This window comes from Octopus sinensis, linkage group LG6 (assembly GCF_006345805.1).
Source record: "Octopus sinensis linkage group LG6, ASM634580v1, whole genome shotgun sequence".
NCBI classification, from domain to species: domain Eukaryota; kingdom Metazoa; phylum Mollusca; class Cephalopoda; order Octopoda; family Octopodidae; genus Octopus; species Octopus sinensis.
This window is the reverse complement of record NC_043002.1, coordinates 24,741,762-24,767,678: the sequence shown is the minus strand read 5'-3', so window position 1 is coordinate 24,767,678 and position 25,917 is coordinate 24,741,762. Positions and strand designations below refer to the sequence as shown.

The 25,917-nt window shown below is 36.3% G+C and overlaps 3 protein-coding genes across 6 annotated transcripts; 2 read left to right on the top strand and 1 right to left on the bottom strand.

The window, feature by feature from the left end:
* Positions 1-3,274: 3,274 nt before the first annotated feature.
* Positions 3,275-15,009, bottom strand: LOC115212756 (zinc finger protein 479-like). 3 transcript variants are annotated; one of them, XM_036503751.1, is made up of 3 exons: positions 7,993-8,208; positions 4,698-5,846; positions 3,275-4,454 (listed from the first exon to the last, which is right to left on the bottom strand). In XM_036503751.1, the coding sequence occupies exon 2, from the start codon at positions 5,502-5,504 to the stop codon at positions 4,734-4,736; it is 771 nt and encodes a 256-aa protein (XP_036359644.1). In that variant the 5' UTR covers positions 5,505-5,846; positions 7,993-8,208; the 3' UTR covers positions 3,275-4,454; positions 4,698-4,733. The 3 variants fall into 3 exon arrangements, with proteins under 3 accessions (XP_036359644.1, XP_036359643.1, XP_029637277.1); XM_036503750.1 differs by lacking the exon at positions 7,993-8,208 and adding an exon at positions 14,989-15,009 and having other exon boundaries at positions 3,275-5,846; XM_029781417.2 differs by having other exon boundaries at positions 3,275-5,846; positions 7,993-8,207.
* Positions 9,616-10,038, top strand: LOC115213177 (SCAN domain-containing protein 3-like). The gene has a single exon (XM_029782112.1). The coding sequence runs from the start codon at positions 9,616-9,618 to the stop codon at positions 10,036-10,038; it is 423 nt and encodes a 140-aa protein (XP_029637972.1).
* Positions 15,010-15,179: 170 nt separating the features above from the next.
* Positions 15,180-22,381, top strand: LOC115212754 (zinc finger protein 665-like). 2 transcript variants are annotated; one of them, XM_029781414.2, is made up of 2 exons: positions 15,180-15,409; positions 20,761-22,381. In XM_029781414.2, exon 2 carries the CDS (start codon positions 21,141-21,143, stop codon positions 22,329-22,331), a length of 1,191 nt encoding a protein of 396 aa, XP_029637274.1. In that variant the 5' UTR covers positions 15,180-15,409; positions 20,761-21,140; the 3' UTR covers positions 22,332-22,381. The 2 variants fall into 2 exon arrangements, with proteins under 2 accessions (XP_029637274.1, XP_036359630.1); XM_036503737.1 differs by lacking the exon at positions 15,180-15,409 and adding an exon at positions 15,477-15,878.
* Positions 22,382-25,917: the final 3,536 nt, after the last annotated feature.

Below are 25,917 nucleotides of genomic sequence, written 5' to 3'. Positions count from 1 at the left end.
ACTCAATACGTAAATGGATGCAACCAAATACCACAAGATATTTTTTCCTCGTGTCTGATTTTTCTCATTTACGGCTGTGACATTTGCAGCATCTTGGTGTAGCCTTCACCATTTCTGCCTCTTCCACAAGCTCCTTCCACTTGGCTTGCTTCACTTTTCACCCTTCATATACATAACACTCTTCTATCTTCTACATTACAGCTAATTTCTGTTACTCATTTTATTTTATTTTTCAGCTCTTTTGCACACCATTGTTTATTTGCACTAACACCACACATCTAATGGAGTTTACTCACCTCACTTCTCATACCCTATTTATTCAGTGTTCATCTTTCATGATCATGCAATAGCACACTTCATACAGTGTTATGCAATGTTCTTTACTCAGAGAGAAAAACATTTTGTTGCCAACAAAGATAATAGCTAACTGAAATTTTCCCATTCCATTATTACTCTACCTCCTATGCTTCCATTATACTTTGGGCTGTTGTTGGCTAAATCACCTTCTGGACAGTTGAATGATTGCATGTCATGGGTACTCTTATGCAGCCGTTGCAAATGTAGTCCTTCTCTGTCTGTCAGCTTGAGACCCCACTGCAACTTATAAGTTTGTTTGAAAATCAGCAACTTTATGTTGGTTAACTTAATTCATATGTTCTCCGGCATTTTAAACAGAAAATACTTTGTGCCTGTCCATGATCTCTCCTCCAACATATCCTAACCATGAAGGTGTTGAATGAAGTCTACTACAAAAAAAAAAAAAAAAATTCTCTTATCTAAGCAGCAATTTTAGAATGTATTTCCAAACTCACAGAACTTGTATGAAATTAAAATTGTAATGTCATTTCACAGATTTGTGTTTTATACGCCAACATCTTTAGATTTCAACCCAATGTTGACCCTACTCACATTACCTACTGTTTCTCTTTGAGACACATATCTCTCTAATTTATATCTGCTGTTCAAACCACTCCAGCAACATCACTTTGTAGCCTCTGATGGTGGGATACGATTTAACAGAGATTCTGGTACCAGAACATCCAGACATTATTTGCATAGAACAGTGAGAGGTAAGTCTTAGTTTGATATTTTTACAACACTAAAGATTCCGCTCGCATATTCACAACAAACAAGGCACAGGGCCAGGGTTTAGATCATGTAGGTGTACTTTTACCCACTCTGATGTTTACACATGACCAGTTATATGTGGCTATGAGTAGAGCAACAGACTCCAGTAATTTGAAAATTAGTATCGACCAAACAGAAAATATCATTTACAAAGAAGTTTTGTAATCATATTGATATTACTGAAAGGAATATGATTCATAATTTAAATAAGGAAATTTGTGAATTTTAAATGTATAAGAGTATAAACAAGTATAAAATAGTGTAAACAACTAAAATAAAACTATATCTACATAACATTTTTTCTTAATACTTTTTATGTAGTGGTCAACAGAAGCTCTGGCTTTCATTAAGAATGGTCCAGATAACCATTCATGATACAGAGGCTGGGAGCCTATTTCAATTTGGAAGTGAATTATCATCATGTCACTTAGTCGCAAACATATCATATAACTGCAATAGAATGCTGTATCACCAACAATAATGTGGCTTCTCTAAGACATTACCAAGTAATCTAACAAGTCCATGTACACATTTCTCAATACATACTGCTGTTATGGCTTCTGTCCCTCATTTTATGCTTCCATCATAGATGCAGTCATGTGTGTGTGTATATACAAATTCTGTGTGTATATACACACAGAATTTGATTTAATAAGTTTTATCATATACTCTACAAAAGGAGTTGAGTGCCACATATATATGCAGGTGTGTGTGTATGCACCTATGTGCATGTGTGTAAATATATACATATATAATTCATTTTCGCTTGTTTCAGGTATGTTGTCCAGACCAAAAATACTTTCTCTTTAAACATTTCCTTCTTCTATGGCAATTTTAGGTCTTCTATTTGTAACTCGACATCACAAGAGAGTTGATCAATGTACATCATTCTGGGTCATTTGACATGAGAATTCCCGTGGCTCAAGATCCAAAAGAGATTGAAGAATGGGAAAGCAGCTGGTCTGGATGAGGTGCTCCCTGAAGGCTGGAAGATGAGAAGCTTTAACGATACACACATACATACACACACATATATACATATATATAGACACACACATATATATATATATATTTATATATATATATATATATATATATATAGACACAAACACACAAGTTTAACTCTTAAAAGGAAGGGAAAGAGTTTGACACAAGATGAGAAGCTTTAACGATACACACATACATACACACACATATATACATATATATAGACACACACACACACACATATATATATATATATATATATATATATATATATAGACACAAACACACAAGTTTAACTCTTAAAAGGAAGGGAAAGAATTTTGACATTTTGGACATCTTTCATCAGAAGAGAAGTAAAGGAGAGTGAAAAAGAGAAAATGGTTGAAAAGAAAAAGAGACGGTGTTATCGGTGAGATAGCAATGTGATTTTATGGGTGGAGTTAAGGCAGTGGAAGTAGGAGGCCCATATACAAGTGTATTGATGTATCTGAATGGGAACAAGGGGTGAAGTATGTGATTATTTTTGGAGTGTACATGTGCAAGTATGGAAATGTAGTGGCATGAGATAATGGAGTGTGTGGTTGGTTGATGATCATACTGTGTGAAGTAAGCATGAAAGGGGAGAGGTGGTAGCGAGTACAAGTGTGAGGTGAAAGGCAAGATGAGGGAAATCCAGAGTATGTGGTAGAAGTGGGTGCAAAGATATGTAGAAGTCAGCAGACAAGTGAGAGATGAAAAGAGAAAAAAAAAATGGAGAAAGAAAAATATCAGTGCAAAAAAGGAAATTACTTTTGTATTTTAGAAAGAGAAGAAAAAAATTAGTGGGGCAGTAGAGGTGTGTACATATGTCAGAATGTAAAGCATGGAGAATATAAGCAAAAGGGAGAAAAAGAAAGTGAAAAAATATATGTATACACACACATGTAAGAGTGTGTGTGTATATCTTCATGGTGCCACACAGAGATTGAACCCAAAACTATATCATTGCAAAGTGGACTTTTCACCCACACAGTCATACTTAATATATATATTTAAGTTCATTATTCTGAATATCTATTAACATGTCACAGAAATATTTAGTTTTAGGATCAGCATTCAATTGAGATTTGTACATATTTACAAGAAATAAGAGTTAACTGACAAGAAATACAAACATTCCTGAAATAATTATCATGCTTATTAGGAAATATATTCAATAAATATTTTGTAATTATTTAGGACGTCAGAAATACCAAACAGATTTATTTTGATATTTTGTGGCCATCGTTTGTTACCCAAGTAAAATATACTAAGAAATTGCTTGGTAACTGAGGAAAGCTCTATGTAGTAGCATAACCTGCTAGAAATAGCAGACAAATCTCTTCAAATCATACCTACCATCTCAAATAAGAAAAATACTCCTTGGACAATGTAATCCTAAACGTTCCAAAAATAGGCTAGTTTTTGTTGGAATCAATCTGGGCTGACTCAAGGTTAAACAACAATCAAATGGATTGTCAAGACATATAATATAAACTACAAGATATGGTGTTAAATACCATAATAACTGGGAAGGTATATACAAACATCACAAGGATAAAGATTTATTTATTTACTAACTAGCAGTGTCTCTGTCGTTTGTTTAAATCCTTAAGGGAGATAACTCTGCTCCCAAAGGATATATCTCCCTCAGTTAAGGCGGTGAGCCGGCAGAATCGTTAGCACGCCGGACGAAATGCTTAGTGGTATTTCGTCTGCAGCTACGTTCTGAGTTCAAATTCCGCCGAGGTTGACTTTGCCTTTCATCCTTTCGGGGTCGATAAATTAAGTACCAGTTACGCACTGGGGTCGATATAATCGACTTAATCCGTTTGTATGTCTTTGTTTGTCCCCTCTGTGTAGCCCCTTGTGGGTAGTAAAGAAATAGATATATCTCCCTCAGTTACTATATACTAATTAGTGTTATCTGACATATACTCCTGACATTAGAGATATACCCTTGCCACTGTGGTTAAAACCAGGTAATATTACATCTGTAACAGTATTACTGATCTAAAGAAATTTGTTTCATTTCATTTAAATAAATATTTTCCTTTTCAAAATTAGTATTCATTTCATTGTATTGTATGAGCATGAAATCTCAATAAAGTAATGGTATTGTATTTATAAAACATTACCTGATACTACACAGAATGGCAAAACTACGCCCCTGACATAACTTATCATATGACATGTTATGCTCAGTGTCAACATATTTCTTTAAAATTAAGAAACAGTTTTGAGAAAATATCTTATAATAATCTGCGCTACATTTGCTCTTTAAGCTGTGAAATGTGTAAAAGGTTAATTGATATTTAAATTTGAAGTTATAAGGTGGCGAGCTGGCAGAAACATTAGCGTGCCGGGCGAAATGCGTAGCCGTATTCATCTGCTGCTATGTTCTGAGTTCAAATTCCACCGAGGTCGACTTTGCCTTTCATCATTTCGGAGTCAATAAATTAAGTACCAGTTATGCACCGAGGTCGATGTAATCGACTTAATCTGTTTGTCTGTCCTCTCTGTGTTTAGCCCCTTGTGGGTAGTAAAGAAATAGATTTTTAAATTTGAAGACATTTTCACAAATTTCATAGTGATACAATTCATTTTCTACTGTGAATGAGATGATGTCGCGATAGATTTCCATTTTTAGAAAATGCTTCACCACAAATTTCACACTGGTATGGTTTTTCTCCTGTATGTGTCCGTATATGGATCGATAAATGACTACTGCATGTGAATGCTCTCCCACAAATTTCACATTGGTATTGTCTTCCACTGTGAAGCCTTCTGTGATCTGACAATTTAGTACTGCGTGAAAATACTTTCCCACAGATTTCACACTGGTATGGTTTCTCACCAGTATGAATATGCTTATGGTCTGTTAATGTACAATTCTGAGAAAATGCCTTGCCACAGATTTCACATTGGTATGGTTTTTCTCCTGTGTGAATACGTTTGTGACACAATAACTTAGTACTACATAAGAATGCTTTACCACAGATTTCACAGTCAAATGGTTTCTCTCCAGTGTGAACACGTTTATGATACATTAAATCAGCATTACGAGAAAATTTCTTTTCACAAATTTCACAGCAGAATATTTTTTCTTTGTGAATACGTCTATGATCTGACAAGTAACTTTTACAAGAAAAGGATTTGTCACAGATTTCACAATTGTAGAGTTTTTCTCTTGAATGAGTCCGTCTATGATCTGTAAGTCGTGTCATTCGGGAAAAGGTTTTCCCACAAATTTCACAGTGGTATGGTTTCTCACCTGTGTGAATACGAATATGAACTGTTAGGTGACTGTTTTGAGAAAACACTTTACCACAAACCTCACATCTGTAAGGTTTTTCCTCTGTCTGCAACATTTTCCAATAAATAAAGCTTTCATAAAATATATTCTACAGAAGAATTTGTTTCATCCAAAGCACTTGTACTAGAAAATAGAATGTTCTCTTTGAATTGTTCCAGTGACTACTCATCTTAATGTACTAGTTTGTCTCTCAAGTTCAGCTATATTTGTGATACCTTTTGCAAACTCGGTCACATTCTCATAAATGTGGTCTTAATCATTTAGTCACCCTCAAAGAGTCTGGTAAATCCCATACTCAAGACATTTTAACTGATGTTTTTTGATGACAACTTCTGGGATAATTTTCTTAAAAATTCCAGTTAATACATCTATGAGCATTCCTCTTTTCAACATAGATCTGAAATTAAATAAAACAAATCTTAGTATGTAGTAGGTAATGTAGTATATAATTGCCAATTAAGTCATGCCTGTAATTAAAAATAACATGTCTTTGTGTGATTGTATGAGTATGTACACTTACAATGTGTGAGCAATGAAAGTATACTTATGTGTCCAATGTTGAAAAATAGGCAACTGGTGCTTTCTATTACTATTAAAAAGCTAAAATCACTAATACTGATAACATTATGGAAACCTCTAGGTAATCATTTAACCTGCAGAATATAAAACAACCAAATCTCCCTCAAATCACACTCTAGTATCTTAAAACAGAATAGACGTTTCCTATATATATGCAATACCTAAAATAAGACAAAAAGATTATGACTATAATGTGTTTGATCATAGGTCTCCTCAATAAGGGAAATTTGCAGGGGTTGCAATCTAACAACAATGTTACATTTGAAAAAAATACTACCTTCTTGTTTGTATCATACAATACACATTTAAATGCTCCTAATAAAAACAAATGTAAATTTGTTTATCATCATCATCATCATCATTTAACGTCCGCTTTCCATGCTAGCATGGGTTGGACGGTTCAACTGGGGTCTGGGGAGCCCGAAGACTGCACCAGGCCAGTCAGATCTGGCAGTGTTTCTACAGCTGGATGCCCTTCCTAACGCCAACCACTCCGAGAGTGTAGTGGGTGATTTTATGTGCCACCGACACAGGTGCAAGACGAGGCTGGCGAACGGCCACGCTCGGATGTTGTTTTTTTATGTGCCACCGGAGGATGGAGCTGAGTAAAACACAAATCAAAAATTTGGTCAGTAAGCACAGGAAATAAGATATACAGAAAATCAAGACTCCTGGTACATGCATGACTACATGGTTTAAGAGGTCTGTTTCAAATCATGTGTTTCCATGTTCGATTCCACTACGCATCACTCTGGTTAAATATTTTTTCCCAACTACATGGTTTCAGGCTGTCTGAATGTGGCACCTTGGACAAGGGTTCTACTTTAGCCCCAAGCTGACCAAAGCCTTTATAGGTGGATTTGTGAGAGGAAACGAAAGCAGCCTGTTATGTATATATGTGTGTCCTTGTTTTGATATCACAGATGATTGAATTAGCGTCAGTGTCATTCATTTCCAACATATTGGCGAAACATGTCCGGCCATGATGAAATATTACCTTGTTTGGAAAGCGAGTGTTGGCAACAGGAAGGATATTCGGCCGTAGAAAATCTGCCTCATTAAACTTAGTTCGACCCACGCATACAGAGCGAAAAACAACTGGAAATTCAAACATCGTTTTAAACTTTCACAAAGTGAGCCAATTCAGGCTTTCAAATGCGAATAAAATAAATGTATATACTTCAAATGTAAACAAATTACATGCACACACATAATTTATATCCATTTAAAAGAAAAGAAAATGGAGAAAAGGAAGTTAATGATTGTTTATCTATCTATCTATATATATAACGTTCTCCAACTCTAATTAGCTTCTAATTACAAATAGATATATCGTCAACTCTTGTAGTTCATAGAATCATTTGCACGCCGGGCAAAATGCTTAGCAGCATTTCGGCTGTCTTTATGTTCTGAGTTCAAATCCCGCCGAGATCGACTTTGCCTTTCATCCTTTCGAGATCGATAAAATAAGTACCAGCCAAGTACTGTGGTCGATGTAATCGACTTCCCCACGTCCCAAAATTGCTGGCCTTGTACCAAAATTTGAAAGCATTACTATTAGTGGCTGTAGTTATGTCGAAATTTGTTGAAATTCTTTTGATTTCTATTTTTATCTTTTGACATATCTTTATTGTAGTTGACGTAAACACCTCCTTTTGTGTGTTGCATTTCGTCCTTTGATATTGTCTTAAGCTTTTACGGGGAATAAAAATTATCATCATTCATTAATATTTTGTTAGTAAGCATTAATGTTATTGACTGGTGCGGACTCTCAGAAATCGAAAGGAAGCTTTAAAAAAACAATAAAAACGCGTTGAAGGCAATTCTTTTTTTGAGATCCACGCTAAAACCATTGTGTCGGGCTGGCAATGTTTAAGGAGGACGAAAGTTTGTTTTCAGAAAAAAACCATCAACACTAATTTTGAAATAACTATTATAAACATATGAAACGAAAGCTACCTCACCTCAGTATAACTATGTTCTCTGGATTATTTTACTATTCTCTGCTCCTTAAAAACATTAGCACTATTGAACATTGCTAAGGTGTTCAAGCCACTAAAATTATACACAGTGGTTTCGATATCTGACCATTAAATGTCATAAACCATTTGACTGAATGTGGCAAAATCCCGCATGTTATCATCGACCGGAAGTACAGTGATGTTTAACTGATAAACAACGTTCGATATATTGTAAAACCCGGAATGTGAGGGTTTACTATTTCGTTTACTGTGAGGAACGAAGGGGAGGAAACGTTTCGAGTAATTGTCGTTCTTCAGATATTAAATATAAGGTTGTTTAGTTTCGAGTCAGCACTGATCCAGTCGGCCTATGATCAAAGAAGGGATCTTTTCAGTTTGAACGGCAGTTTTTAACATAATTTCTAGGTAACTAAAAAATTTTAAACTTCGTATACTGGTAGAATGTGTTTATAAAACATCTTTTTCTCTTGGCTTTATTGAGAAAATTCTATAGTTTGTAAGATATTTGTTGTTGTTTTTTCTCCAATTTTTGCAATTTCAACCAATCAATGACGTCCATTGAGGTAAAAAAAAAACATTCTGTGCCGTATGAATATGTCCCTCGTTTAAAAAACAGATTGGGTTTATTTACATTTGTGAAGAAAAAAAGATACCCTTCCCCACCCCTAACCCTAACCCTGAAACAGATTGAAATGCAATAGATCGATACTATGGTTATAATTATGGGTGACAATTTCATATGACACCGCTAGAAAAAACCGCCGTTCAAACCGAAAAGATCCCAAAGAAGTTCCAGTCTTGACCATAGTGTCTTTTTCTAGAAATAAAATATGTATTATCGATATAACTACAGCGTGGTGACCCCCATTGACTTTGTTTCCTCATGAGTTCTTTAAAATGCATATTTATGTTTTGAGGGTGCATATTAGGGTTATGTTGAGAAAATTACAAAATAAATAAATAAATGCAGTTTCGTGTTATACTACACACTTCTTTCTCGCTTCAAATCCTACTTTCGGTGTCGATCAATAAAATAGCAGTCCAGTCTTCTTTTCTTCCTCTTCTTTCTCCCCCGCCTCTCTCTCTCTCTCTCTCTCTCTCTTGCTCTCTCTCTCTCTCTCTCTCAGAAGAAGAAGAAGAAGAAGAAGAAGAAATCGGATGTGTTCGGACGTGGAGAAGTATGAGCTCCGCGCCGTTTAAAATGCCCAATATAGGACAGTGCAACCACAACTCAATCAAATGTTGAAAGTATCTATCTGTGTGTGTGATACAGTTTGAGTGGGCGAGGAGGTCCGTCTATTTCTGTCCCTTATTAAGAAAGAACATGCAAAATTTTCTTTCCCTTGGAGAAGGACTTTGTTCGAAATGTCAGAAACTTCCTATCAAAGAAGCACATCCTATCAATTACATACTTAATCTTTTCTTCACGAAAATGTTTACTGTCTTACACAAGGTAATCTGGCAACGATTTGCTACTTTCATACTCATAATGTTCTTATTGTATATAATATCATTATTATTATTAATATTATTTTGTATATTTTTTATTTTTATATTTCTTTATTTCTTGATTGATTAATTTTTTTTCCCACGGGTTTTGATAACATGCCGAAGCGAAACTATGACCCTGCGTACATAAAATATGGCTTCATTGCAATCGAACGTGGAGGAAAAGCTCTTCCGCAGTGTGTACTCTGTATGAAGTCCATTTCCAATGCAGCCATGAAACCCAGTCTGCTCAAACGTCATCTTGAGACGAATCACATGGACAAGAAGGACAGAGACCAGGGTTACTTCCAGCGACTTGGCGAGAACGTAAAGCGGCAACGCATATACAAGACTGGCCAGATATACCAGAAGAGAGCAGGAATTGTGAAAGCATCCTATGAAGTTGTTCTCCTGGAGGCCAAAAACATGAAGGCGCATACTATTGCTGAGTCTATCGGACATGCCAGCGGCAAAGACCTTGGTCAGGTACGGGATTGGAGAGGGAACGGCGGCGAAGTTGGAGAGTGTTTCTGTCTCTAACAACACTGTACAGCACCGTATCGAGATGTTCGACATTGCCGACCAAGTGAATGAGGGAGTGAGAGCCTCAAAGTACGAGTTTGCTATTCAACTCAACGAATCGACGGACATCACCAACTGCTGTCAACTACTTGCCTACATCCGCCTCATGCAGAATAATGCTGTGAAGACTGAATTATTGCTGAGCCAGGAGTTTTCCAGTACAACGAAAGGAAAGCATATTTTCGACGTTTTGGACAATTTCTTCAAGCAGAATGAACTGGATTGTGGAAAGTTGGTCGGATGCACGACTGATGGGGATCTATCTATGCTCGGTCGAAAGTCAGATTTTCAAGCTCATGTGAAAGCTATGTCACCAAACGCCACCGCTGTCCATTGTTTCATACACAGATTCGTTCTTTGTTCTCAGGATCTCCCTCCAAAGTTTTTATCATGCTTGAACCGTGTTATCTGAATCGTGAATTTCGTCAAAACGTTGACTTTAAATACTCGGCTGTTCAAGATGCTCTGCGAAGATTTCGGCTCCGACCACATCTGTTTCCTCTACCACACTGGCTCTCGCGGGGTTATGCAACGAGGTGTTTATTTGAACTGATGGATGAACTTGTAGTGATCCTATACAACGGCGCGCGCTCGCGCACCGTCCATTTGTATTTCGCGCGTGCGGGGTTGGTGCTTTCACCACCGGAAGAAGAACCCTTCTGCCTACGTAGCAGTTAGCCGAGGCAAGGGGATCGTAAGACGTTGACCACCAGCGTCCAGCAAGCAGCGACTGAAGGCGACGGTCACGTATATTTTTTCTCCGTCCGAACTTGATTCTAGCAGCACCTTACCAAAAGGCCTTTAACCAAATTGTTGCAGACCACATCTTCTCCCTGTTCCGGACGCCATCTTTGACCAGTGTCGTTTTGCATTTGAACACTTTCTTATTTTACAGCGATAAGGTTCAGCACTGACACATTTATACCAAAGGGATACCAGATAACCACTTATTGTTACTGTTACCACATTAGAGAATAAAGTAGTATATATATCTTTTACGTCTGCGTCTTGTTGTTTCTGACTGGTAGAATTTCTGGATTATTAAAGCAACGGCTAGTGATTGCTTTCTTGTACCCCGAAAGTACAAGAGAAGATTCACACTAAGTACTGTTACAAACTTCTTGTTTTCTTCACGGAGAAGGAACACGATTTTCTAAAAGATCTGGAGGACGAGGAGTTTATCTCAAGGTCGGCATACCTGTTGGACATTTTTGGAGCCTACAACTACTTAAACCTACCGTTTCAAGGGCCCAACTGCACTGTCACAGAGTTCATCTCAAAGATGGGAGCATTTGTCCGGAAGTTGAATCTATGGTTAAAGAACGTGGAGAGCAAACGCTACGGAATGTTCGAACTCCTGATTACACTTGAAGCGAACCCAATGATGAATTTACCCAAGTAATTGTCCGTCACCTTTCATTGTTCAAGACTGAGTTGATGCATTACTTTCCGGACGTGACATGCTGTGCCTACATCGCCAATCCATTCTCTGTTGATCCAGCCGAGTTGCCTGTCGGGACCGGGGAACAAGAGGAACTCATAGATATCCAGGCTGACGAGACAGTAAAGATGAAACATAAAAGAATGCTCTCCTATAAACTTCTGCTTAAGCATGGCCTTCTCGTACCCTACGCTAGCCCGTCACGCTGTTCCCTAGTTACTGATTTTCTCCTCTACGTGTGAGTGTGAGCAGGGGTTCTCAGCCTTACTGGCCACCAAATCGAAGAGCCAGAACCGTCTTGCTGCGCCCGGCCATGATTTCCGATGCGCTGTGAGCAAGGTTTTGCCCTGCATTGACCAGCTGGTGGAGAAGGAACAGATTCAGCCCTCGCATTCAATTGAGTTGTGTTATTCGTTGTTAGTTCATTTGTGTTTTCTACTTCTGATTGAATTGATATCTGATCGAATTGAATTTTTCTGGAACCAAGTGGTACGCGGCGGCTGTACGAAATCTCTAAGTGGTACGCGATCACAAAAAGGTTGGTAACCACTGCTATATATAAATATACTATCCACCATATACACAAGCTCTACAAAGGTATTTTCACCTAGACTGGGCCTTTTATTTTTTCGGGTTGTCCTCGTCTTTCTCCACTTTCTTTCCACTCGACACCCACATTCCGAAGAAAGACAGGGTCCAAAAACAAATAATTTATTCTTCTCATTTCTCTTAGTTCCAAACTAATTAGTTTGATAATAAAATTATCTCATTTTGTTGTTCCTTTGTTTGGAATTTTTGCTCCCTCTCTTTTTCTCTCAGCTGTAAACAGTAACCCTGCAACGGACTAGCTTTCCGATAAGAGTGATGAGCATACTTCCACACGTGTGCTATCCCGATTTTATTTTCTCATAACGTCCAGAAAAATGGATATTTTTCAATGAAATTTTCAACAAATACTCTTCAGGTGATGTAGGTTCTGATTATACCAGAATTTGTGGTGAAAAAAAGATTTTTTTTTTCGTGAGTTGGGAAAGGAGTTTCGGAAAATTCAGACGACTCGACCTGACTTACTCAAACTTTCAGAGAAATAGGTATTTTTTAATAAACTTTTCAATAAATACCCTTCAGAATGCGTAGATTACGATTATATCGTAATTTAACATGAACAAGAAAATTGGTGAGCACTCACACGCACACACACATACATACTGTCACATATATATCTATAAAATGAAACTTAAAATTTTGTAAAAAAAAAGAAAAAAAATTGTAGCGTATGTCAGTATGTTTGTGTGAGTATTCACCAGTCTTCTTTTCCATATTGGATAACGATATCGTAATTCACACACTCTGAAAAGTATTTGTAAAAAATTTCATTAAAAAATATCCATTTTTCCAAAAGTTATGAGGAAACAAAGCTGGCTCCTGAGAATTTTCCGAAACTCTTCACCTCGGAAAATTTTTTCAACACTAATTCCGATTTCATTGAAAAATATTCATTTTCCTCAAAAGTTATGAGGAAACAAAATTGAGGTGGAGGTACATATGGGAAGGTATGCCGGGGAGTGTTGGCGTGTTCGCCTAGCCAGTGGCGTGGCATTATTCGAAAGCTAAAACGACGCAAAGTGCATTGTGACCAGCGATGTATAACACCCGATAATCTGGTCAATCACGCGATCACATGATATATATATATATAATATATATATATATAATATAATATATATATATATATATATATATATATATATATATATATATATATATATATATATATATATATGCATATGTTCTATTTTATTAACATATTATACGACTAAACGCACGCACCCTATTAAGTAAGATTGTTCTGTTTATCAAGTTAGCCTTGATATTAACTCTCACGCGACTCTGCATCTTTCTTTCTTTCTCTCCCATTCCCTTTTTCGTCTTTTTTCCCTCACTTAACTTGTCTCTTCCTCTCTCTCTCCCCCTCACCGTTCTTCATGGTCTCCTCGCACCATTCCCCTTCTTCTCTCTCTTCCTCTTGCCCCCCCCCCCTCCCCCATTCCCGTCGTCCATCTGCGACGATACTTCCGTCGTAACTGCTATCCTGTCTTTTCTCGCCCGCCTTCTAAGGCTACTGGTCGACATTCTTTCTCTCTCGTCGTCCACTATAATCCAGCGTTTGCAATACTTTTTTCGTCTGGCGTTAACAGCCCTTCTTATCTTGTTCTCCTTGTCCTGTCTCTCACTGTTATATATTTATTTTTCCACTGTTTATATATATATTTTTTACTGTTTATATGTTTGTACTGTCGTTACCGTCTTGCTTTTTTACCCCTCTGCGAAAAGATCTCAGAATTTTAATTGATTTGCTTTTCGCAGGAAGGAAGTTTTCTTCGAAGTATACGTCTCGCTTTTATCCTTCGAAACGTTTAGTAGATGAAACCTTAGCGACTGAAGAAGGGGATTTTTCGTTGTGCTTATTGTCCTGTATCTCTTTTTTTGCTTGTCTTGTTCCTTGGTTTGTGTCTATGTTTTTCGTCTCTCTATGTGTTCGACGTCTTTTTGGTGTCCTGTACACATATATGCGTGTATATGTACATGTAGAGGTAGGTACGTACATATATGTTTATATATATGCATATGTTCTATTTTATTAACATATATATATATATATATATATATATATATATATATATATATATATATAAGAAATATTGAATTTCTAAATCTCTCGTAGAGACATGTACGGTGGTGGGGCGATAGAATGGTTGTATACTGTCAATCTAACAAGAACGTGACAGTAGGGGGTACACCACCGCTGTATAGCCCTCTACGAGAGATTTAGAAATTCAATATTTCTTATTTTGATAATCAGTGAATAGACTTCACTGAGTATAGATATATACAATTACGAAGTCGAGACAAATATCACCGGTTGACCGGTGTCTGCTACTCTAGGCCGATGAAGGACAACGATCCTGAAACACGTGTCCCTAGATGCAGTTTCGGCAGCCGGGGGTGTTTGTCTCCTCTTCGTATATAGGGAAAAATGTGTCAAAGCCATCAGGAGGCGTTCGATGCTTCCTGGGGCTATACAGCGGTGGTGTACCCCCTACTGTCACGTTCTTGTTAGATTGACAGTATACAACCATTCTATATATATATATATATATAAGAGAACAAAGTGTACGTACACCGCTATATATATATAATACAAAATGGGACAAGAACGTAAAACATCCAGATAATCAGCCGAAATTGCGAGGATGATCCGGTTCTTGACTGAGGATAAAAAGCTTCGAATGACCCGTCCTTGTTTTTTGTATCGTCTATCTGGATGTTTTGTTGTCCCTTTTTGTATCACTTAGTTGTCCGGATGTTTTGCGTTCTTATCCCATTTTGTATTATATATATATATATATATATATACACACACACACACACACACGTGTGAGAGTGTGTGTATCTTTGTCACTCACCACAGTTTGACAACCGGTGCTGGTTTGTTAACGCCTTCGTAGTTAGCAAAAGAGACTGAAACAATAAGTACCAGACTTAAAAAAAAGTATTGGGGTCAATTCGTTCGACGGTGGGGTAGCGCCTCAGCTTAACCGCAGTCCAATAACTGAAACAAGTAAAAGATAGAAGGTGTGTACGTGTGTGTGTTTAGCTATAGTAGTATCGGTTAGTTTTCCCTCCTCTATACTTCCGGTCAGTGACACCTCATTCTATGTTGTGCTGCTAAGTTGATAAACCTTCTGTGTTGGTCGTAGTGGACAATTAAAGACTGCTGTAGTATCAGCAGACCAGGGACACTTAGGGAGGATGCGTTGCTGTACAATAACTAACTGCAGAGGAGTGTTAAAATGAAGATAAAGTAGAAAAGAGTGATATTTCGAGGTAAGAAAGCTTTTGTTTGCTATGGATATGAAGAAACGTATATGTGTGAATATTTATGTATATTTATATGTAGGCGCCAATAGATGCGATTTTCTGAACAATAGCAATATAAGTGAACATATATATATAGTCAACATTTGTGCAACCGCAGAATAATGACGTGTAAATTGTTGATGAATTTCTGCGAAGTAATTCTCACTTTGAAGCGGTTTCTTTTCCCACTTTTAAAATAACTTTTTAGAAATAATTGTGAATTCGTCACTTGCTTCCAGTATATTATTGTATTTAATTCTGAGTGGTGGTCTCTTTGTCTTGTTGATGAGATGTAAAGAAGTTCTTTTTATTGTTTTTGTTGCATTACTTCTTTGTTGTGGACCGCGATATATTGTTGTTTAGCACCAAGTCAACTTTGATCCAGTAGACCTATGATCAAAGGCATTCTAGCCGTGACCATCTCGTTCTTTTAGAGGTATATATCACTACATTATCTACCGTGTTTTTTTACTTGCCTCAGAATAGCTGACTGTGTTTTGTGAGAAATTTAGCTGTTATTTCTAACAGTTTGAGTAACCATTTAGAGGCTCATTCATTTGTCCGATTTTGTAAAGTGAACCGCCGAAGAAACTTAAACTTTGTATTGCTATATTTCATCCGCCTATGAAATAAAATACAATAAATTCATTTATTCGGAACACTCTTGGATATGTGAACACGCAAATGTAACCAGTATCTGGGGAGCAAAGCTGTGACACTTGCTTGCATTATTGTGAAAACGATGCAAAAGTTCTAAAGTAGTCTTTTGTTTTGTTTTTTTTTAACACTTCCGTTTGAAGAAGGCTGAAATTTGGAGGTAAGTGCTCTGGTCGTAGAATTTGAGTTGTGATCCTGCATTCATTTGATAATGGATGAGTGCTCTCCCTTATTTAAGCCGGTTGTTAGGTTACATCTTTATATGATGAATAAAGTATTTGGTATTAAAGATTTTATCTACTTAATGAATCAAATACACACAAATTTCTCTGCCTTCAAAATACAACCTGGACCTCACCTGGAATTTGCATCACCGGTCTGGAACTCCTATCTTGCCCAGGATATTAATCGTCTGGAAACCGTTCAACGACGTGCAACCAAGAGAATACCCTCCGTCAGGCATTTGCCATATTCTGAATGCCTTACTTCCCTGGTCATGGATACATGGACGTCTGGCAGCTAACTTGCAGACATCCATAAAATAATTAACCATCTTACAAACAATAACTCTGAGCACCTTTTCAAACTCCACCTGTCTAATACCTGTGGACATGTTTACAAAGTCAGAAAACAGCACAGCTCCCATGACTTTCGGAAACATTTTTTCACGCTAAGAGTTGCTGAAGTATGGAACAAACTGCCGGCATCAGTTGTTAATTGTCGGAGCACTGCATCCTTCAAAATTTCCATGCTTCTTGAGATTCGCCAACACTACACCTGATTTTCTCCCCTCTATACACACGCAAGCATGTATCTGACTCATACACTGTTCACTTTCCAAACATTTGGAGGAATTACAACCGTGTTTCATGGTCTGCTACCACAACAGCTCCTTTATAGGATCCAATTAGCTCAAGACATCATCAGGAGGAACCATGTCTGGTTTCGGCCCCTACTCTTCAGTTTTTGGCTGATAAGGACCAGAAGATCTGTGAGCGCAGAATCATGAAGTTGCCAGAAAGATGGCAAAAGATCATCGAACAAAATGGAAAATATATAATTATTTAAAGTTCATTCTTTGTATGAAAAAAATGACTTTTATTTCACACTAAAACACCAAAATTACTTTCTTGCCAACCCAATATTATGTTCTTTTAATAAATAATTGATGCATCATGTAGTGGACAAGTGCTCTCTCTTACGTAAACTGGATGTAGCGTTATTTGTTGAGTCTTTCATGCATGTTATAGCTGAGAGAAAAAGAGTAGGAAGACCTTGATTTGATGGTAGAGTGGACCTGACGTCTCTTAAAGCTTATACTACCCTTTTCACATGTTTCTCTTGAGATAATTATAACTTATAGGTTTATGTGAGCTTCAACTTGGAACCCTCAGTAGAGTAAAAGTTATGTACTATGCCAGCTGAGATATTACTGACATAGTGTCAAAAAGATCCCTAACAGTAGACATCAACTGGCACAGTGAATGTTACATTGGATTGTAAGTGTAAAGATGTTGAGTTCAAATCTGATGAATGTTGTGTATTTAGAAAGTATACTTTTTTTTTTACATAGATAAATTTATTTCACTATTTCAAGATCATATACCAGATCAGTTGATAATGTGTCCTATTGAATATGTTTTTCTCCAAAGGAAAGATGTCTTTTTTTTATCTATTTAATACCAGGAAACCAGATACAATCACTCCTTTCAGAGTTTTGTAATTTAAGGTTCCAAGAGTGCTGACACCCTACCCACTATTTCTGTAAATTTTTTTTCTCAGCTAAAATGTTGAATGTCTTGTAGTGGTTAAGCCATGACAGCACACACTCTATAATTACTGAAATGAAGAGTTTAGTTTCCTTTGAGTACCTTTTCGAAGTTGTAGATGAACTTTTTCACACTATTATGCTATTATAACTTAATTTCCTGGCAGACTGCAGTAGTTGATTGGTAGTTGATTAGTCCCAAGTTAGTTCTTAACAAGTATACTTATGATCAAAGCACTCTATGATATCATTTTCAAACAGTATAAATCTACATTATCCAAAGTGTCCTTCCTATTTTTAAAATAGTAAACTATGATTTTTGTTTGTTATTTTTAACAGATCTAGCAGCCATGTAGAGGCTCTTTCGTTGGCTTTAGATAAAAAAAACAAAAAAAAACAGCTGTTTGTTGAGATTTTATATTGACAGTTAAAATGCAATATTTTACTTTGATAATGTGACACTGTCTCTCTAGGACCACATCATTCAATGTGTCCTTTTCTTTTCAAGATTGTTGGGTGTAATTTGAGGGAGAGTTGGCTAGTATTTCTAGTGGACCGAGTGACAATGTAGTAACTCCAGTTGTGTAATGTTGATGCAGTTGTTTAGCTCCAGGTTAACTCTGATTGAATGAACCTAATAACAAAGATATCCCAGCTGTGACTATCTTGTCTTTTATTCAGATAGAATTACATTACCCAGTGCATCCTATTTCTAGATTACTAGGGTGTCATTTCTAGCAATTAGACAACTTCATTGAAGTAGCTGTTTTGGTTTGTGTCTGTAATAGGTGGAGCTGGAAACAAAGTGAGAGGCAAGAGTGGGAATTATGGAAATATGGAACATAGTAATGGGAGTAAAATATATTGCTTGGCAGTACCCAGGAGATGAGAAATGGAAATATATTTTGCTCAGTGGCAGTTCTAAAGATTTGACAAAGTTCTAGCTTATGTATTGACTTAAGTAACTAGTGTATATATTGTATGAATATATTTACTGACATAAACGACGAGAATATATAAAGTAAAATGAATGTGTTGATAATTTTTGTGTTGTAAGTTGTGAAGATGGAGGTATTTTTTTTTTCATTTCATATTGCAGTTGGTTACCATTAGTGTCAGTGATAGTTACAGGTTTCCAACAAAGCAATCACAAATTACCTCTATTTCTGATAGTGATTGTGCAGGACAAATATTGTAAAGAACTTTGTTTGAACAGCACTGTTTTTTTGGTTTCTTACTGATGTTTATGCCTCTTGATGAAAAATATCTACACACACTCACTTCATCATCATTATCATTTTAATATCTACTTTCCTATTTTTGTATGGGTTAGATGTTTATTTGAGGCAGATTTTCTATTGCTGGATGCCCTTCCTGTCACCAACTCTCACTGTTACTAAGCAAAGTAATATTTCCTTATGGCCAAACATGTTCTTGCAGAATATTGGAAATGCATGACACTGCTTATATGACAGTGACATTCATTTACAACTATCCCACCATTCACAAGGCTTTGGTTGATCCAGAGCTATAGAAGAAGGCACTTACCCAAGATGCCACACAGTAAGACTGAACCCGAAACCATGCGGCTAGGAAGCAAACTTTTCACCCACACAGCAACACTTGCACACTTATCCATATATTCACATAATGGGCTTCTGCACAGTTTCTGTCTCTCAAAATCCTTTCACAGGATAAGGGTTGATCAAACCTGGAACTATGTGGTTGTGAAGGCTGCACCATATAATATAGTTTCTTGTCAACCCTGTCTTATTTCTGATTTCATTACTTGTTAAATATTTTTACAAATAAGGCTGTTATAGTTTTTATACATTACATTGCCAGTTTTGACAACTTGACATTTAGGTCTGTAAAAATCACTATCAGCTGGTTATGATGTAATTTACATAATTTACACAAGCATTGGCTGTATAACACTGTGTGACATGATTTTTGTCCTTGGATAGCAACTATTATTTCCTATTTGCTACCCCTGGAAAGTGTGATAAATGCCTAGTATTTCCTTCAAACTTTACCTTTGTTACATTTATTCAAACCCCAAAGAATCCCTCTGAACACATGGCTATGATGCTCCCCTACTACTCCTGCTCATGATCAGAGATGCACATATTGTCAGCCACTAAGGGGCATGTTGTAGTCATTAAGGTCAAGCAACTGACAAGCAAATCTGTGGTATTGAGCAGGATATTTGCTTTAATGATATTTCTGCTTCAGCAACTCAGCACTGAATCTGTCTGAAATGTAATGGAAAATAGGTCAGTTTCAAAACATTGATGTCCAGATCACACAAGCAAAGTTTAATGGAATAATAGTAACTTTCTTTGATTTCTAGATAGAAGCAAATAGGAAATAACACTTATTGACCAAAGACAAAAAAAAAACAACAATATTTTGTTACACAGTGAGTTGGGAAATTTGTTCCCAACCACATGGTCTTGTTCAGTCCCACTGTGCAGCACCTTAGGCAAGTGTCTTCTATTATAGCCCTGCGTTGACCAATGTGATCTGAGTGGATTTGGTAGATGAAAACTGAAAGAAAACCATCATATATATAAATGTATAGGTATGTGTGTGTGTTTGTATGTACCCTTGTCTTGATATTATGTGATGGTAGTAAATCAGTGTTGCTATCATACATGCAATGTAGTTCATTTCCAGTCTTCTGTGGAAAGCATGTCTTGCTTGGAATCAGGTGAAGGTTGATGACAGGAAGAGTATCTCGCTATAGAAAATGTACCTCAACAAATTCTATTTAACCCATGTCAGCTGGAAAAGTGGACATTAAATGATTATTATGTTGATACATAATACCATCACTAATTATACATTTCATTGATAGTTCTTAACTAAGATTTGGTTTCTTTACTTTCAGGGCAGCAATGTTGAATAAAAGAATTCTACAAGAAGAGACCAACAGCCAACTGTGTTAGCTGCAATAACCTGTGTTTGGTATTTATTAGTCTCTGAAGATAATAATCATATTTAAAGAGAAAATTAGTTGTAATATGATTAATATTGGTGAGAACACTTTCAATTTCAAATTCGGTTGACACAAACTGTTTCATGGAGGTAAAAGAGCTGACCAAAGGATCGTTTCTTTAAGGACATTGCAAATTCAAAATCAACCGATACACTTGAAGAGATTTAATACCTCAGGAGAGTTTACTGGAAGAAACATTTATTCTAATGCAATTGTCTTCATGGTACAAAAACAGAGAAACAATTGTCTGTTAAAGCTGTATCATTTCAATAATGTTTGAGACTGAAGAGAAACCATACAGATGTGATGTTTGTGGGGAACTGTTTACTAGTAATGCTAATTTAACTTCTCATAAACGAACTCACACAGCAGCAAAACCATTCCAGTGCGACACATGCGGGAAAGCTTTTTCAACCAGGAGCAGTGTATCACGACACCAGGTTAGTCACACTGGAGAAAAACGATACCGCTGTGATATTTGTGGTAAGGCATTTTCGTATAACAGTGGATTAAGAGCTCATATACATATTCATACTGGAGAAAAACCCTACCATTGTGATGTCTGTGGTAAATCATTCTCAAGCAGCAGCATTTTATCAGATCATAGTCATATTCATATAAAACCATTTCGATGTGATATCTGTGGGAAAGGCTTCTCACGTAAAAGACTTTTAGTATTTCATAAAGATAAGCATGCTGGGAGAACACGATATCATTGTGAATTCTGTGGAAAATCATTTTATGTAAAAAGTCAGTTATCTGTTCATAAATTTATTCACAGAGGGACTCAGCCATATTCCTGTGATATTTGTGGAAAAACTTTTCCCAAAAAGATAAGATTGACATACCATAAAATTATTCACTCAACAGAAAGACCATATAAGTGTGATATCTGTGGGAAATGTTTCTCACGAAAGGCTTATATGAAATGTCATAGACTTACACACACATCTAAGGAATACCATTGTGAAATCTGTGGCAAAGCATTTTCTCACAGCAGTAATTTGGCAGCTCATAAACGTCTCCACACTGGAGAAAAACCGTATCATTGTGACGTTTGTGGAAAAGCATTTTCTCGAAATTCTAACTTATCTCGTCATAAACGTTCTCATACTGGAGAAAAACCATATCAGTGCGAATTTTGTGAGAAAGCATTTCATAGAAAATCCCACTTAGCAGAACACAGACGTATTCACACTGGAGAAAGACCATACCAGTGTCAGATTTGTGAGAAAACATTTTATAGAAAGGACCACTTAGCAGATCATACACGTATACACACTGGGGAAAAACCTTACCAGTGTGAAATTTGTGACAAAGCTTTTTCTACTAGCAGTCATTTATCAGACCATATACGTATTCACACTGGAGAAAAACCATACCAGTGTGAAATTTGTGGTGAAGCATTTTCTAGGAACAGAAATTTATTACGTCATAAACCTATTCACACAGAAAATTCGTGAAAATGTTTCTTAAAAAGAAATAAAATTAAATGGACTTGCAAGAAAATCTATCTTTGAGTTTTATGAAATTTTTCTTAAAATTGTTTCTTGATGTTTATTATTATTATTATTATTATTATTATTATTATTATTATTATTATTATTATTATTATTATTATTATTATTGTTGTTGTTGTTGTTATTATAGAAGAAGCCAATTATTATAAATACATTTAAAAAATGTTGGGAAATTTTTATTTGGTATGATAATGAACATCATACCTGTCAAGTGAAATCTCATCAAAGTAATGTTTGTAAGTAAACCACAGCATGATTCTTCATCTTACCATCCGGCTGGGTTACTAAAACATATATAATGTTTCTAGCTTATCATGTTATCCTCTCTGTTATACACAATTAGGTGACAGCAATAGTACTTGTTTTGACTATCAGTTTATTTTTTTGCAATATCTTATTCAGTAACAATTCTTGAGTATATTTCTTAATAAGGTTGTTAATTATTTCTTGATTAAATGTTACATTTCCAAATACTTCTAGCATATTGTATATGCTTACCTCTTAGAGTTGGTGGATAAATCTGAAATGAAATATTAATTTCTGAGAGTTATGAAGTTGACAATTTACTGGATTATATTAGTTGTTGAATCCATCAATATACGTGTTGGCTGTAAGGGATATTAAAAATTAAGGCAATATGGTCTCTCTCTATTTCAGTGTGATGTAAAGGTGCAATGAAATGTAGAAACCAATATTTTCAAATTAAAAAAAAACCCAGTGGCTGGTTGTCTGCATTCTCTGATTAAAATTATTTATCACATTTATGTTTGTTATCACATGTCTACAATTGTTAAGGAAATCAATGTTACTACATCACTGTACAGTTTGTATAGTACAAACCAAGCTAACATACCAATGAAGTAGTCTCTATATGATTGCTCGACATGTTACAAATTGCAGCCAAATCTCCCTCATATTACACCTTGTTATCTTAAAAAAGGTAGGGAGCACACAGGCTAATATAGTTTTAGATACATAATGCCTGAGAAAAGGATGGTGTGTTTTGGCTGAAACAGGTTTGATTGTAAATTTGTTCAGTCAAAGCTGGCATGGAACTAAATAACAACTATTATCCAATGTTCTGCTTTGGTAAAATAATGCCAACACTAATATGCGCAGGAGTGGCTGTGTGGTAAGTAGCTTGCTAACCAACCACATGGTTCCGGGTTCAGTCCCACTGCGTGGCAACTTGGGCAAGTGTCTTCTGCTATAGCCCCAGGCCGACCAATGCCTTGTGAGTGGATTTGGTTGACGGAAACTGAAAGAAGCCTGTCGTATATATATAAGTGTGTGTGTATATGTTTGTGTGTCTGTGTTTGTCCCCTTATCATTGCTTGACAACCTATGCTGGTGTGTTTACGTCCCCGTCACTTAGCGGTTCGGCAAAAGAGACCGATAGAATAAGTACTGAGCTTACAAAGAATAAGTCCTGGGGTCGATTTGCTCGACTAAAGGCGGTGCTCCAGCATGGCCGCAGTCAAATGACTGAAACAAGTAAAAGAGAGAGTATGTACAAGTATTTTGAGGTCCCAGAAAGAGTTACATGAAATATAGAGGTGATTAAATTGGTGTGAATGGCAGTTGTGTTCCAATGAGTGGTGAGTGCACCTTGGCCTGGAGATTTGCATAAATATAAACTTCTGCAAACCAATCAGAAAGTTAAGTAATTGTTAGATTAACTTTGAATTGAGAAGTGACAATGCAGATGGTTATAAGCAAAACATATATTCTTGGTCATATGCACTTCATAGATGAGTACTTAATATAATAAAATAAAGTGGAAATGACTGCAGTATGATTAACAGTATTGTCATCAATTAGCTTCCATGCTAACATAGGTTGAAAAGTTTGACAGGGTCCAATGAGTCAAAGGACTACATCATGCACCAATTTCTATTTTGACATGGTTTCTATGGCTTGATGCCCTTTCTAACACCAACCACTTTACAGAGTATTAGATGCTTATTTTCATGGCACCAGCACTAGTCATGATCACTTAAAGTAGACCCCTATAACTGAGGGAGACCAGAAGGGAGAGTGGGCAATGATCCTGGATGGAGAGATGGTAAGAGGGAAGGATGGGGAGTATGGCAGGGGACAGAGGGGAGGGAAATTATTAGTAATAGGATTAAGAAAAAGGGCGTGAGAGCCCTTCATGTAACCTGTCTGAGGCTGCTTCTGATTGTGTGATACAAAACCACTTAAAACCTTCCATCATAATTTTTATAAAATTTTAGCTTCAACAAAATACTCTGATTTAAAATGCTGATTATACAACACTCTGCCTAAGGCTATTTTCTTGGTTCACAGTATATCAAAAACATCACCATAGTTTTTAATTTGGTTTCTGCAGTTATATCCTATACATACCTCTTGTGCCATTTATATACCTTTAATTATGATGCACACTCTTCTCTTTTACTATTTCTTCTCTGTCTTTCACTCTCCCTCTCTTGTTCTTCATCCTTTCTGGTTTTCTCTCCCACCCTTCCCTATTCTTCTCCTTTCCCCTTCACCGTTCCCTCTCTCTTACTCCTCCTCCTTGACTCTCTCGTCACTGACATGGGATCAGAGGGAAGCCATCTTTCCAACTGCTATCTTCACCAAGACCAGACCAGCTTATCCTGTCTCTTTCATAAGCTGTCTCCTTAAGCGTTCAGAATGATTTTTCCATCATCTTGGCTTAACAGCTCTCATCGTTTTTTTTTACTGTTTTATTCTCATTGTTCTGTCTTATAATGTTTTTACAGTCTTGTTTTGTTCTTACTGTCCTGTTCTTGTTACCACTTTTACGCAAAAAATCTCAAATTTTATTTAATTTGCTTTGCGGGAAGGACTGTTTCAACGAAGTCGTTTCTTGTCCTTACACTCGAAACACAGAGTAGATGAAACGGGGACAACTGTAGAAGGGGAATATTCCTTGTGTTGTATGTCTTGTACTCTGTTTTTTTCATTGTTTGAAAAAAAGTTCGTTTCTATGTTTTTGTTTTTGTTTTCATTTCTCATTGTGTTCAACATTGTTTTTGATGTCCTGTACCCATATATACATATAGATGTAGGTATGTACATATATGTATGTATATATGCATATATTTATATATTATTTATATTATTATTATATGATCAAACGCCATGCATCCTTTTCCAAGTATATATATATATATATATATATATATATATATATATATATATATATATTGGAAGAGTGAGTGATATAAATGGTAACTATACATGCATATATTTGGTGTTTATTGTCTCTGTACAAAGTGGCCAGATGCTGCAGCTCTTTTCTCCTCACAGAAGACAAGTAAACGGGGGATATGTAGTCTATTAAAAACTAGAAGAAAGTTGAAACAGTGGTTGGTAACAACAATAAAAAAATTAAAGAATGAAATAAAACTAATTTACTTGCCTTCTCTGAGGAGACATGAGTTGTAATATCTGGGCTTGATGTGAGAAGACAATAAATGCCAACTGTCCTTACTTTGTTGCATTAAGTTCTTTCCTATTCTGGGTCACTACAATCATA